At 40.4% G+C, this 16047-nt stretch overlaps 1 protein-coding gene and 1 non-coding gene across 2 annotated transcripts; one reads left to right on the top strand and one right to left on the bottom strand.

Annotated features, from left to right (window-relative positions):
• Positions 1-343: 343 nt before the first annotated feature.
• Lztfl1 (leucine zipper transcription factor like 1) lies at positions 344-13862 on the bottom strand. The gene is made up of 10 exons (XM_047531125.1): positions 13705-13862; positions 11647-11771; positions 9476-9670; positions 8203-8263; positions 6728-6799; positions 5475-5540; positions 5315-5392; positions 2502-2678; positions 1547-1650; positions 344-795 (listed from the first exon to the last, which is right to left on the bottom strand). Exons 1-10 carry the CDS (start codon positions 13705-13707, stop codon positions 777-779), a joined length of 900 nt encoding a protein of 299 aa, XP_047387081.1. The 5' UTR covers positions 13708-13862; the 3' UTR covers positions 344-776.
• Positions 12498-12566, top strand: Trnat-ugu (transfer RNA threonine (anticodon UGU)). Its single transcript has one exon. It is a non-coding gene; the product is annotated as a tRNA-Thr (tRNA).
• Positions 13863-16047: the final 2185 nt, after the last annotated feature.

Here is a 16047-nt window from a genome sequence, read left to right as displayed (position 1 = left end):
TAAAGAAGAGTTCTTATTTCACATGTAATTAAAATGATATTCTGGAAGTACAAGTAACAATTACATTTACACCAAATCCAAATGCTTTCTGAACTGTAGTATGGGATGGATCTGACTTCTCCATCAGTAGCACAAAATCACAGTAAGTCAAGATGCCAAATATGTTGGCATCTCCTCTTAAACAACATTTAAGGCAGGAAGATGGGAGAAGTTAACCAAATCCTCATGTCCACTGCTGATAATTTTTCTTACAATGGGTGAAAATGCTGCCTTTGATACTATTCACATTTTCAATGAATTCATACATTTCTTGATCAAATAGAGTAAATGAAGTAAGATTTCATCAGTAATAAAAATAAGGTTTATTTGTAATAACTAATAACTATTACTTATTTTACCTTTGGGGAATGCACAACTAAACACATTGTTAGCTTCTTTAATTCATTAAAAAGATATAGTCTTTATGCTAATGCAAAAGGCTAAGATTCTTCCTCCCACTCGAAAAATCTCTTCCTCCTGTAAGGGTTTCCCACGGTATTTGAACTAAGCCCTGGAGCACCTGGCAGAGGTGCGGGGGCAATCGGCCAGAGCCATGACATTTCTTCTTCTCCACTGGACAACTGAAAATAGGGATTCTAGTTCAGAATATCAGAAACAAAGTCTAAATATTAGAAAAATAGGGAGCGGAGATATGGCAAAATGCTTCAAGATCCATGCCTGAGGAGGGAGGCAGCTGTTTAGTCCATGTTGAGGTGGTTTCCAGAAATCTTCCGTTTTTAATCTTCAGACTCATACCTGGAGATATAAATTAAGAGTGTGTAAGGATACTTTTTGTTGTGATGTTGTCATTACCAAACAAGTTTACGAGGAGCCTCTGCAGGGACTAGTCCAGTAGGAATGCATTCCTCATTTACCATCAGCGCTGTCGTGCTCTCAAGGCATTATAACAGTGACCTTGGGGATCTCTGCCACAGAAAACCCAAGGTCCCTTTAGACTCCAGGTCTATATTTGGCATCTAGATCTGCTATATTTTAGTACAATTATCCAATCCTCAGATCAACGACAACAGCTGATATGACTATGTGAGTGAAGGGTTAATAAATCTCCTTTACTAAAGGACAAATCCGGTCTTGAATTCACTCTAGTTCTCTTCTCTGGAACTTAGATAAAGGCAAATGTTAACTGAGTTTCTAGGTAAAAGTGCTGATGACAAAACTGACCCCAGCAGGTAGGATACACGTGGCCAGGAGGACACACACGGGAGAGATGCCCACTGCCTCGCAGCTGCTTGCTTCTGCCCCGCATCCTGTTCAGTGAGCGCAGTGCCCAGAGCATCTTGCTATAACTGTGTGTGTGTAAATGTCTGGCTATACCTGAGAAGCAGTGCTGGTGGCCTTAGGGATGAAACCAGGCCCAGAAGAACGCCTCTGGACTAGAAGACTGAGCACCTACTCTCCTGCCTGAGCCCTCCGGACACAGCTCAGATTTAATAGAGAACAAACATCAACCCAGGGGGAGACGGAGGGTGGGACTGGCCTGGCTTACTTTGCCAGTCTTTTCCTCAGGTCTTTGATTTGGTCATTCTTTTTGGTGAGAATCTCTTTCATGTTTCGATAAGCAGCCGTTTGTTGAAATTTCTTCTCTAATTCCTGCTTAGTGAAAAACATCAGCCCATTACTAAGAAATAGTTAAGCAAAGAATAACGAATATGATGAAAATGCTTATTTTTTGCTTCAAATTTACTTATTATATAATTTACTTAACAAAAGAAATTCAGGTAAAATGAAGACGACTATCTAAATTTTAAAAACATTATTTCAAATGAGAAGCCAAGAAAAGTATTATTTAGCAAATAACTAAAGTAAAATGTCAGCAAATAACCCAAGCATATTTCACTTAGGTATGGGAAATCTATGTGAAATATTAAACTAATTTTCAGGTAAACTAAACACATCTTTTTTCAAATCCCAAAGTAGTATCAATATTTTAGGAAGAGGATTAATTAAATTTTAATTAATTAAATTTTAGCTCCACATTCATAAGAGTCTAACCCCTAAAATGAAGAATTGAGTTCTCTACATATTCATATAAATTACAAAAAAGGTACGGAAATCTTTTTTTTTTTTTTCCCCGAACCCAGGGCCTCTTGCAAGCACTCTACCGACTGAGCTATCTCCCCAGCCCCGGGAATCTTGAAAGAAAAAAAAAATCACTCATTCCTCTGCCAGGCTGTAGGAGGACCAAGCCAAATGATGTAGGGGACAAGGGTAGATGCAGCCAAAGGGCAGCATTTTCCCACCCCATAGAAGGAGAGGAGATTGCTCACCATTACAGATACTTTACCACTGAAGATGGAAGAATCTCAATGCTCAGAAATGATAATCCTTTAGCACACGCATTTGCTAACACCTTGAGTAAAAATAATTTGAACGTGTCCTCTACACTGTTTACCAGCTAATACGACATGAACAGACAAATCCCTTAAACACAGTCTTCTGACCTTTTCAGCCATGCTCAGCTGCTCCCGGACCCTGAGTAGGTCGTGCTTGGCTGTTGCAAGGTTCTCCTCCAGGGACTTCTGGTTTTCCATTTTGTCATTAAGTGTCTTCTGAAACTCACTCTTTAAAGCAGCAACTGTGTTTTCCAAGTCACTCAAGTCTTGGGCCTTTATAAAATCCTATGAAAATGAAATACATGAATGTGACTTTATGTTGACATCCTAAATAACAACTGTTTTAGAATGGTGATTCAACATCAGAGAGGAAAGAAGTGATGACGTGTGACGTGCGCACGTGCAGCCGCAGCCTCTCACTGGCCTGGGCTGCCAGCCGGCCCCTGCTCAAGGGTGTGACCTCTTGCATGCAGCAGACACTCAGGAGTCACTGAATTCCAAATACAGAAAATATGGTTACAAACTCTTACTATTCCAGTTCAAAAGGGAGGGAGAGGTGAGATTTCAAAATTCTAATGATGTGTGTACCAGAGTTGAGATGGAAAATAGCTTTCATTTTGAAAAGCCAAACTAAAAAAAATCCTGGTGAAATTTTTGAGTCTTCAAAATGGTACAGGTAGAAAAAATAATTTAAAAATTAGATAAAAAATTTAGTAGATATGTTTTAGTCATTGTTTATAAAAATACAAGAACATAATTAATGATTGTCAATTAAAAACATGGTTTTTCTAAATTTACTAGATTTTAAGTTTTTAAAAAGTTATTTTAGTTGTAGATGGACACAATACCTTTATTTTATTTATGTGGTGCTAAAGATTGAACCCAGTGCCTCACGCATGTGAGGCAAGAGTTCCACCACTGAGCTACAACCCCAGCCTTAAGTTTTTAATATTAATGAGCTATGCACACTTTTGCACAATCTGACAACAGAAATATGGATCTTCTATTTGGAGCTTGTTTTTGACTCCCCAAAATTGATGATAGAAAAATGATTTGTATTGATACAATAGGCAAATAGCCTATAATAGCTAAACATATAGATCTGAAGCAGTCTTTTCAGCAAAAGGTCCTTGCTCATTTTTGAAATCTAATCTTTAAAAATGTTTTATTTCGTTGTGACTTGTAAATGCACGTGTCTGTTTTGCTCGTGTCCAAAATTTTATCTCTTGTGTCCAAAATCTTAAAACGAAAGTGAAGCAAAGCCCCAAATGGTTTTTAAACAAATTCATCATCTAAGACTGTTTGAAACTGTTTTACTTTTGAGAAATTATGAAGCTGTTCTGGAACATTCAGTTCTATTTCATAAATCTATGGTTCTTGGCATGATTAAAACCATACATATTTTCCTTTTATAAAAACCATATACAATAAAATTATGGCATTTGCTGGTAAATGGATGGAGTTGGAGAATATCATGCTAAGTGAAATAAGCCAAGCCCCAAAACCAAAGGCCGAATGTTTTCTCTGGTAAGTGAATGATGATACATAACGAGGGGCAGCGGGGCGAGACAAGAGAAGAATGGAGGAACTCTGGATTGTGTAGAGGGAAATGGGATGGGAGGGGGTGGGATAAGGAAAGATAATGGACTGAGACAGTATTACCCTATGTATATGTATGATTACACGAATGGTGTGAATCTACATTGTGTACAAGCACAGAAATGAAGTTGTACCCCATTTGTGTACAATGAATCAAAAAGCAGTCTGTAAAAATTAAAAAAAAAAAAAAGTGACATAATAGAGGTAGGCTCACCTGACTAGAGCAAAGAAGGGACCCACCTTTAGGCAAGGAGGTGGTCGGGAAATGCTTCCAGAAAAAATGACTCAGGAAATGAACTTCCTATTTGAGTTAGAGAAGCACTTCCTTTCTAGGTATGCAGGTTTTCTTCTTATCCAGGCTATTAATTTAGTAATTACTAGGTCCCTGCTACTGTACTAAGTGCATTATATATTTTTTCTCTATTATTCTTCCTGAAATCATAAAAATTGTTTTACAACAACAACAAAAACCATATACAAAGTATCTTCCTGTTTAAAAAATATCCACAGATACAGATACAGTGTCTGAGATTTGCATCAGAAAGACATGGAAGGAGGAAAGAAGAAAGGAGAAGCAGAAATGAAGCGAGACAGGCCATGTGGGATGACTGGTAAAGCTGAGTGGGGGTTCATCATACTAGTCTCTCTACCTCTGTATATGTTTAACATTTTTCATAGAAACAGTTTAACAACCCCGTGAAGCAGAGTTTGGAATTATTTAGCAGACATTTATAACAACAGTGTGACCGCTAGAAAAGTCATCCTGCACTGAACATTCACTCACATGGGCCCTCTCACTGGAAATCACATTACAGCATCCACACTCCGTGGAGAGGCCACAGGGGACAGCACTGCACACCTGACTTCCAGCAGGGGGAGCCACATTCAGTCATCAGTCAGCCGAGCCTGCAGACCAACCACCTGGATTTCCCTGCATTGTACAGTGTGGCTGCGTATAGTTGGGTCTGAAGACTCTAACTACTATATTAATTTGATTTTTTTTTTTTTTTTTTTTTTTTGGCAGGGCTGGGGATTGAACCTAGGGCCTTGTGCTTGCAAGGGAAGCACTCTACCAGCTGAGCTATCTCCCCAGCCCCTATTAATTTGATTTTGTCACACTCATCCAAGGATGGACAGAGGGGAGGGTGCTGGTTCTCATCTGGCCATTCCTGGGCAAGGCAGTCCCAATGCAGGACAATGGTGGCATTTTTCTTAGGGAGTGGCAGGGGCAGGATAAAATGAATAGGGACTAAGACTTAATTTTAAGTTAATAACTTTATTCTATTTAGAAAATGTGAAAAAGAAAGCTAAAACTGTTTCACCTTTTGATTTCCTTGATCAAGCTGTAAATCTTGTAGTGCTTGTTCTAGTTTTGACTTCTTATCCAATGCATTTGTAGCCTATAATCAAAATTTAAAGAGAACTCATCAGTATTTGATCTGTAAGAAACTCAATAATTTTGTTAAAGGATGTCTCCGTTACCTGTATTTCAATGGTCTTCAGCCTTGACTTCAATTTCTCATTCTCTTCTTGAAGTCTTAAAATTTCCTTTGTGAGTAAATTCAACAGTTATTATTTTACCCAAAATATTTTTAATACTTGAAATTATTACTTGTTTTACTTAGAATCTTAATATTTAAATTAAATTGAAATTGCATAATAGCTTAAAAATCCACAAGCCCTGGTTAGTAACAGAACCCCAATTTCACCCAGCCCACCAGTGTCAATACCTGTGAGTTAGCTTTGGCTCAGAGACTTCTAGTTCCTTTCTCTCAGTCCTCAGACACACCTTTCCTCCTTCGACCCTCTGTTCCCAGCCACTTTCCAGGGTTCCCTCTTCTCTCTCACCTGGCCAATCCTGCATGGGTCTATTCATGCCCTATTCTGCACACTTACCCTGAAAACACCACTTCAACATTTCAGCATCTCGTCCTCAAGCTCCCAAATGGTTCTGACCAACCTGAGGCTGAGCACCTTTGCTCTATGAAGCTCGAACGTGAACAGTCACCTGTCATTTGTCTAATGTCTCTCTACACCCCAACCTGTGTTGGTCCATCCGAGGGCACTGTCTGCGTCTCACCACTGACCAGCCTGTTCCCCTGCCCACAGGCCCCTTTCCCTTTCCCTGACAATTTAATCTGCCTTTTATCATCAGGGCCCAGCTAAGGCGCCATCTTACCCAAGTGCCTGTCCTCACCCACTGGAACTGTGGCTTCTCTGCTACTCCATCATGCCCACAGCACACAAGAGAATTCTCCCATCTCTCCTCTGGAATATGAAGTCTACCTTCTGACATTTTGAGAGTGAGGGATGAGTATTATACTGCTTTTTAAAATCTTTAACAACATCTAGCATAATGCTGAGAATATAGGAATAGTAAAAAATATTTATTGGTACACTGGTGAATTTTATAAAACATTTAAAAAATCCTTCATTGTTATCATGGATTACAAACTTCAAGTGTCTATCCAAAAGCACTGTCCAAAATCCTGTGCTCTTCACACCATGGAAAGGTGTGCTCAAGAGCTGCTTCACACTCTCTGGAAGGTACACATGCCCTCTTCTGGCCCATTTGGTACCATGAAGTAAAGGCTGAGGGACTAGTTACCCCCAGCGCATCAAACACTGAGACAACCCCCTGTCAGCTTTGTTCCTCTGCCCTAGAGTTGTTCAGGCAAAGAACTGAGAGGACAGAACGAGAGCTTTTCCATTGCTCAAAATGTTGACAACATTACCTTGTTTAGGAGTTCTGTTGTGCCACTTTCATTAAGTGGAACAAGTTTTGGCTTTGTAATATCTACGATGGGCTGAAACAAAATAAAGAAATCAAACTGAAATCAGCAGAGTAAATCACATCTATTCATCGAGCACTTGCTAAGTGGAAGACACTGTGTATAAACATATGCACAGGGATGCCCGTGCCATGGGTATGGGATTCTCACTGGGTTACTCTGTTGTGTCTCAGGATCTAAGACAGGTCCAGACCACAATGCCCGATACATATTAAAGATAAAAATGAGAACCACCCACCCCAAACCTTTTTAAGAAATAAAGATGGAAGGGAAAGGAGGGAAGGAGATCAAAGCTGGACCTGATATAGATCCTAGCATCTAGGGACTGGGATTTTCATCTGTGGGAGAGAAAACAGATTTCTTCATGAACCTCAGACTGTGAAAAATGGTAATATTGGGGCTGGGGTTGTGGCTCAGTAGTAGAGTGCTTGCCTAGCATGTGTGAGGTCCTGGGTTCAATCCTTAGCACCACAAATTGATAAGTAAATAGAACAAAGGTATTGTGTCCATCTACAACTAAAAAATTTGTTTTTTTTTTTTTTTTTTTTTTTTTTGCGGTGCTGGGGATTGAACCCAGGGCCTTGTGCTTGCAAGGCAAGCACTCTACCAACTGAGTTATATCCCCAGCCCACAAGAAATATTTTTTAAAAATGTATTATTACCAATAATTTAGGCAACCACACTACAGACGAACAATAACTGGGCGAATATTCTGGCAGTTTAGTACTACATATTAAAAACAAGCATCCATGGGGCTGGGGCTGTAGCTCAGTGGTGGAGTGCTTGCCTGGCACGTGTAAGGCACTGGGTTCGATCCTGATTTATAAATAAATCAAATAAAGGTACTGTATACATCTACAACTAAACAACAACAACAAGCATCCATGTCCTCTGACCCAGAAAATTTCTTAGCCACAAGTATGTTCCAAAGGAATTGCTAGAAAGTGTTTTCTAAGGGTCTCTACATTAACTCCTCTCAATTGTGTTTAACAATCTGACAACCTGGAGGGTTTATGGTATGTCTATGAAAGGGAATGGTAAATGATCATCACACATATTGAGAATGTTTAGAAGACAAGTGACTAACTACTAGTATTGTCTCCATGTGACAGATGAGATTCAGTCATCTCAGGAAATCTGTTCAAGGTCACACAGCTATGGAATGGCAGAGCCAGGAATATGAGCTCAGGTCTGACTCACCCTAAACCCTGCATTGTGCATCAGCCAAGTGGAGAGTTTACACAGCTGGGATTGACCGGACTGCAGGGAGTGTGTGTGCATGGGGTCATAACAGACAAAAGCAGTTTTTCACAGTTACTCCCTTGAGAGTTGTCACTTTGACCTCTGAATGCTTTAAGTGCCTTGAGAGTTTTGAATACCAGCTATTAAGATATGGACTCAGAATGACCAAAAATTACCTTTTTATTTGAAGATGTAAATTCTGCTTTTTCAAATTCTGCAACTTGTTCTAATAATTCTCTTGAGGATAAAAGCAAATATAGAAGAATATTCATTTAGAATAAATTTGTATCAGAGAAAAGAATAAAATCACTGGTACCAACCTATCAAAAGCTAGAGGAAAGAGTACAAGGAGGACAAAATTTTACAACATAAAAAATGAGATTTAATTACAAATGGTTGAAAATCCAAACCACAAGGACTCAAACTTGAACCAGCCACAGCATTTTGTACCTGCTAATGATACAATATATGTTGCTAGAAGTAAATTGCAACGTTAATATAAATATCAGTGAAATTTGTCTTACTCCATGTCTCTTTTTTTGGGACTCTATGAGGAGGTTGCTGTTACATAGTATACATTGTTAGTTAAGAAAGGCAAGCTGATTTTTAATAAAGCAACCTTAGAAAATGAAATCAGTCCCCAATATCTACTGCAGATGAGAACCACATATTCCAGGGAATACAGCCATCTACTGAGCTGTGCAGAAAAAAGGAGAGCTGACCGAAACACACTTACAGCTCACACTTCTAAGCATCTTAACACAGCAGCTTCTCAAGAGTTTTCTCATCAGTCACCCTCTACAGCTGCAGAAGCTCCATGGCTTTCCTTCCCTGCCACAGGCTGCTCTTAGCATTTCTCAACGTGCTCACATGAACCAACACTCTGCCTGGAGAGCAGGCTGCAGGGTGGTCAGTCTTTCCTCATTTCTAGGATGCCTTGGCTTAGAATGAGTTTCAACTTCACCAATTTCACCATAGTTTTTGAAATTAATCAGCTCTTCAACATTGTTAGAATGAGAAACTGTTTTATATTTCCTATTTAAAGATAACTTGTAATGCTACTTGTAAGAATCAAAGGTATCTATTATATTGGAATTAATTTTTCATCTGATTCATCATCTCTATTTCTTAGTTGACCTAGCTAGAATGACCAACTGTAATACTGACCAAGCTAACAAAGGTGCAACAAAGAATAACTAATAATAACTTGGGAAGCAATTTCGTAAATCTCAAAGGCCTATGTAGTACCTAGGAATAACAGAAACAGAATTTTGAAAGGACATTGAGTGGTACTTAAGAAAACTACCCAGTATCTGCATGCTCTGCTGCTACCCTACTCAAATTTTCTCACATCCTAGCCCCAAGGAAAGAAGCAGCAAAGACATTTACTGGCTTTTAAGATTATGGTTGGGCCTCTACTGCCTCAATTGCAGGTACAAATTTTATTACCTGTTTTCAAGCTCAGAGATGTCTGTCTGTAGCTTAAGGTACCACTTCTCAGCCTGTGAAAACAGCTGCCGCAGCAGTAGCACATTGGTGTAGGCAGTGTTGATGAGCTCCGACTCCACCTCGCTATGCACCACAGCCTGCAACCCGCTCAGAACTTCAGACACTTCATCCACAGTGAAGGTCTCCTCCACCAGCCTGGAAAACAACCAGGATCTGGAACTTCTGAATGAACAACAGAACAGCTTACAAATACAACAAAAATTAAGAAAGCCACATCAGTGTTACCTAAAGGACTAAGGACTATAATGAAAATCTCTCTAGGAACCTTCTTTGTTAATGCAACAGATTAAAAATAATTTAAACTTGATTTCTGATATCTATTTAAATGATTAAATTATGGTTAATTCTTCAAATGTTTACATCTGATAATACAAACACATGCTGAGAAACACTCAAAATCATCTTTTTTAATTTAATTTTTCAATATTAAATGTTTTCTACTTCAATCTCCACTATAATTAGTTATAAGAAGCAATTATATATTGCTTCTCTTAGCATTCTTGAAACCCAAAGGGGAAAAAAAAATATAACTTATCTTAGTGTAAAGTGCCACCCCACAAAAATGAACATCACAATTGACAATAGTATTAAAAATCTTTTTGGGTTGAAAGGGAGCCAGCCATCTTCTCCAATCCCCTAATTACACAGAGAGGAGCACAAGGCTAGGAGGGAGGGGAGACCTGCCTATGATCCCTCTGGGGGTGATAAAACCCACAACCATTCTCAGTAATCTTAGCAACATGTCTGACATTGAGTCCTTGAAAAAGATTCTGTATATGCTTTTTAGTGTCAATGACAGTTTCACAGTAACACAGTCCTCCCCACTCCAAAGTCCCTTACCCTCAGTCTCTCAGCAAGACCAAGAGCAACTACCCCAACCTCATCTTGATCTTCCTCTCTTCCCAACAGTAACAATCAAGCAAGATCCAGTTACAATAAGTCTAGGCACAGTTATATTTAGGATAATAGTATGTGATTTATTATTCTTTCATGTTTTAACTACCCAACAGAGTTTAACCACTTTTAAAAAGCCCAAACTTTGTTTTTTAAATAAAAGTCCTTATTAAGTACATTAATAATTTCTATATTCTTTGATATAGCATACCATGTTCTTGCCCATTAAATTGTTATTTCTATCTGCTGGAGTTAAGGAACCAGATTAGTCAATGGATTGAATAGATAATAGTGTAAGGCTGATGACCTCTGTTATTGAGTGAAGTTCATGGTTTTCTTTTTTTGGGGGGTGGGTACCGGGGAGCTTAAACACTGAACCACATCCCCAGTCCCTTTTTATATATTATTTAGAGACAGGGTCTTGCTAAATTGCTTAGGATCTCCTAAGTTCATGACTTTATGACAACTGTAGCTCACTTGAAGGTTTTTTTACTTACATCTGACAGGACATTTAACTACCTCCCATTATTAATCCAACAAAACTTATTGTCTTTTGCCTCAAATCAACTAATAATTTTGGTACTAGTCAGCAAGTTTTTCAAGGCTTCCTGCTGTTCTTCCCTTTCCTAATTCTTCAACAAGAATAGCACAGCCTTCCTAACTGCCATGTTTGAAGTCTCTAATCTTTTAATAAATAACTCAAGTAATGAAAGTTACAGAATCTTCAGCTGGGTACAGGGGTGCACGCCTGTAATCCCAGTACCTCAGGAGGCTGAGGCAGGAGGATTGCAGGTTCAAGGCCAGTCTCAGCAACTTAGCAAGGGCCTAGGCAACTTACCAAGACACTCTCTCAAAATAAAAATTAAAAGGACTGGGGATGTGGCTCAGCAGTAGAGTGCCCCTGGGCTCCATCCCCAGTATCTAAAGAAATAAAGTTATAGAATCTTATCATTAATCCACGAATCCATCACAATTTCATGATTACATGTCATAAACTCTGCCATCTCATAATAATCATCATGTGCACGTTTGATAATAGATTCACTGCTTATGTCACAATACGATTTCTATATTTTGTATATCCAGGAGTTTCAGCATAGCTGCTCTCAGTAAATAATTAATCATGACAATCCTAGAACTGTCATGATCCAGCATCCCATAATGGCTACCAGAAAGCATCCACATTCCTATTTGGTTTCCACAGAGTCCCCTGATACCTGCTCTCCTTGAGGTCTTGGAAGCAGGAATCTACAGTTTTGAGTCTCAAGCCTCTCTTTGAACGAGCAAAACGCATGTAATTAATAACTTCATTTTGGTGGTGCTCATTTAGGCCCAACTCTGCCTGAAAAAGAGAGAAGTAATTTAATTGTTTTGAAGATTTGATTTAAAAAAAAAACAATAATGAAAATATACAGGATAACGTATCATAGAGACTGCTGTATTCCATCAAATTCTGTTGTTCTGGAATGAGGACACAGCTCAGTTGGTAGAGTGCTTGCCTCACATGCACAAGGCCCAGGGTTCAATCCTCAACACCACACACACACAAAAATTCTGTGGTTCCCCCTGGTTGCAAGGCTGCTCCAGCTAGATATTTCTTCAGCCTCCTTGCAGTCAAGTGCAGTCATGGGACTACTTCTTAGGAATAAATGTGAACAGAAATGTGGGCTGTTTCTAATGCCTGGATCTTAAGATAGGGGTACATCTCTGTAACATCCTATTTCTATGAGGCCTGGCAGAAGTGGTGACTCAATGAGCCTCACATACAACATGAATGCCTCAGAGGCTGGAAGAGCAGCAAGATGAAAGGGACCTGTGTTCCCATCTCAGGGAACACCACTGACCTACTCATCTCACTGAAATGAGCAGTGAGATGGGATACTAAGTGAGAAAGAAATAAACTTCTGAATTGGTTCAGTCACTGTCTTTTGGTCTGTTTTAGCAACTTAACCTTATCCCACTGAATACAGCTTTAAAAAGTGTATTTGATTTGGAAACAGGCATTAGTTGGTCTTTATTTTAAACCAGATGACAGCTTTACAGATACTTAAAAGGTAAACCCGGGCTGGGGAGATAGCTCAGTCGGTAGAGTGCTTGCCTTGTAAGCAGGAGGCCCTGGGTTCGATCCCCAGTACCACAAAAAAAAAAAAAAAAAAAAAAAAAAAAAAAAAAAAAAGGTAAACCCTGGAAGGCTGGGCTAGCAGCCAAGGAGTATAGGTCAAATACTGCTTAATATTTTAGCATGTACTGTGCTATTTTGTATGTATTATTTCATTTATGATTTTAACAACCCTAGAATTAGCTACAATGAAGAACCTAAATCTCACTCCAAAACTCCCCTTGTTAATTGAATTGATGTTAATGAATGACAGAAGATACAACATGAACTAGAATCAATTTTTGTGACATTATCATCATCATTTTTCCAAATCACTTTCATAATATTTTAGGGAAATCAAGAGGAGTGAGTCAGGCTCTAAGCTCACGAAAAGTAAGGAATGATCAGGAATTATCTGGTTTTTGGTGACCTAGTAGGAAGTCTAATTGCTGAGGTGTTTTAGTAGCCCATTTAAGCAGCACTCCCAAACCTGGTTTCATTCCTTTTTTTCTTGAACACTTCAACTTCAGTACTGTACATGGCTCTATGTAGGAATGCCATTTAATTGGCATGCTATATCTGCTGGAGGGACTAAGTAGTCTTTTCTTATATTCATTTTTTTTGGTACTGAGGACTGATTCCAAAGCCTCATGCTAAGCCTGTGCTCTACCACTGGGTTACAGTCCCAGTTCAGGGATTGTTTGAACAGTGTAATACAAGAAAATATTAACCCAAACGTCTTTAGTTGTAAAATAGGGTGCTTGAATTCTTAAAAATGAAAAGATCCACATCAGAAAGTTGGATTCGTTCAACTGATCATGCTGGCTAACGTGTGTGTGCGCGCGTACGTGTGAGTGTAAATTGAAGTTTCTGTGGAAACCTGGCGCTGAACTGCTCATCATCTGCGAGTTGTGACTTGGCCTTCGCACCCCCCACGCAGCAGAGAGGGACAAGGCGACAGAGAGAGGCTGCTAGGAGCGGGATTCGCTCCGGATTATCCCAGAGGGCTTGGGTTGAAATTAACCGAGACTCTCGCGCCCAGCGCAGTCTCGTTACCTCAGGCTCAGGAGTTGGGCTCAGACACGTTGAGGACGCGCCGTCATTCTGGACCCACCCGCTCAGCGCCTCCAGCCCAGGCCGCGGCACTTTCCTCCGCGTTGGCCAGTCCGCTACTCACCATGGCGGCAGGCGGGGTCAGGAGCCTAAAGGAGCTAGAGAGGTGAGGCAGGGATTTGCCAAGCCCAAGATCACCGAGATTCGCAGGACCGCAGAAGATGGGAGGTAAAACGGATTGTTTAGAAGCCTGCGGTTGCTAATGGGAACGGAGGCACGTGGGTCTGCAGTTATGCCCGTTCATTGGCCCTCAAGATCACGAGACAGGAAGTGTCTATGATTGGCAGATCTCCGCATGCGCATTGGCTTCTTGGGCCGGAAGTCCCGCTTTTTTGTGCCACGCTGCCTTTGGGCGCTGATCGTCGTTGCCAGAGGTAACGGGGGGGGCGGGGCAGCCAGAGTCCCCAATGCGCTTGCGCCTCTGGGAGCTTCCGGTCTCGCCTTCCAGAGAGGGCCGTTCTGTGCTTCTCCCTGCTTCCACCGGCCATGGCTCCCGCTGTTGCGGTCATCCAGACCTCTCAATGCCTCAGCGCGAGCAGAGCGAGTGAGGCGAACTTTACTTATTTTTTATTTTTGAACTCCGCAGTAGTTTCTACCTGAGCGTCAAGGTGGCTGAGACGGGCGGACGACACCTGCACTTCCAGGTTCCAGAACAGAGCCTCGAACAACCCCACACTCGCTCCTCCGTTTATTATTATTATTTTTCTCTTATGTGTTGGTAAAGGTCTCAAATTTATCACCTTTTCCTTTTTAAAAAAATTCAGAAAAATTGGTTTGCCCAAAGAGCGGTGAATTCCAAAGTTTCATGTTTAGCATGACTAAAAAGGCCGCTACACCACCTGAAGTTCTCATTCACGAAATCTAGCTTGGGTCCTTAGAATCCGCAGTTTTTACCATCGTCCCAGAAGTGGTCACGGACCACTCTTGAAGGAACAGTTCCCCGAAAAGACAAAAGTGTGGTACCTGATGACTTATTGCAAATACTTGGCCCCGGCGGGTGAAATCCAGTGAGTGAACATCCACCACTGGGTGGGTTCAGGAGGCTCAGAAAGCAAACAAGCCAGGTAACATCCCGAGGAGGCAATGAGTAAACAAAGGTAAGCTTGGTTCCATAAACTGAAATGAAAAGCTCAGGGCTGAGAACTACCACTCTTTTGAGAGTCTGGAAGACAGAGAAGACCTTTGGCATTAGTCCTGAATCATGAATAGAAAAGCTAATTTTAGGCAATACATTCTGGGTTTGTGTTGATTTTGGCCACTATAAAATACAATTTAAAATGGATCACAATCAGCTACTTTTTAGCTCTAAAAGGGATTTTAGAGACCTGATCCTTCCTATTTATGGATGAAAAGACTCAGAGACAGTGTCAGGTGTCCAAAACCTCATAGGTCTAGGTGGAGGCATCTGAAGCTGGATGAAGAAGCCAATACAAATATGTTTTCAAGAGCAAAATTAGAAGGCAGGTGTGAACTATTCTGGTAGTGGGTGTTAAATCAGGTACTGGTTTCAAGAATTTCATTTTTCTTTTCATTTTTTGCCACAGTCATTTTATTCACATGACTAATTCCAAATTATGTTCAAAGCTCAGTACCCAGGAACCAAGTTTAACACTTTTAAAAATAAATTTATTGGTAGCAGAGGAAAAGTGGTGGCAGATAAATTGTTTAGAATAAAGCTGTTATAAATGTTAACTTTTGGTATTGATATTGGTAGAAAAATGCAAAAATGAAAACATGTTTGTTCAGTGGTTTATACAGTAAAATGGAAATAATTGAAGTGAATTATTTTCAGTTTAGATAAAGTAAGAGCTAGAAGGAAACTTTTCAGATAAGGAAAGGCAGTTCAGAAAAGTCAGATATCTTGCCCAGGATTTGATGCAGCGAAGGCAGATCTGGAATCCATGTCCCAAGGTTATTGCCAAGAGTTTCTTGATCATTTACTACCACCCAAGTACAGGTGGCAGGCTTTCTTATCCTCACTTAGCACCACCCCTCTGGAGGTCAGGCATCCCCCTGTGCTTGGGGGTGGGGGCAGCGTTTGAGTACTACAAGATTGTTGAAAGGCGTGAGTGAAAGAAGCAGTTTTCTTGTTTGGATGGGGCTTAGCAAAGTCTTGTGACATTCAGGAGTCCTTCACTGAGATGATCCAGAAATGATATGCTTGCAATCTCTGAGGATTGCAAGTCTTAGAGACAAGAAAAACAGTAGTCATTGTTCTCCCATGTGTAAGCTGCAGCACTCAGATGCATTGGACGATGATTTGGAGGCATTGGCTTGGCTGTGTCCAACTTTGCCTTTGGCCAGGCTCTCTGCCTGTGGCCTCTCCAGTGGCAACTGGGAAGAATCTCTTTTCTATGTGCAGGGTCCATAAGGGTAGGTCTGTAAACCCCCCATGATATCCCCTTCC

This window comes from Sciurus carolinensis, chromosome 17 (assembly GCF_902686445.1).
Source record: "Sciurus carolinensis chromosome 17, mSciCar1.2, whole genome shotgun sequence".
In the NCBI taxonomy this organism is placed as follows: domain Eukaryota; kingdom Metazoa; phylum Chordata; class Mammalia; order Rodentia; family Sciuridae; genus Sciurus; species Sciurus carolinensis.
The sequence above is the reverse complement of the archived record's forward strand: the minus strand, read 5'-3'. Positions and strand labels throughout refer to the sequence as shown.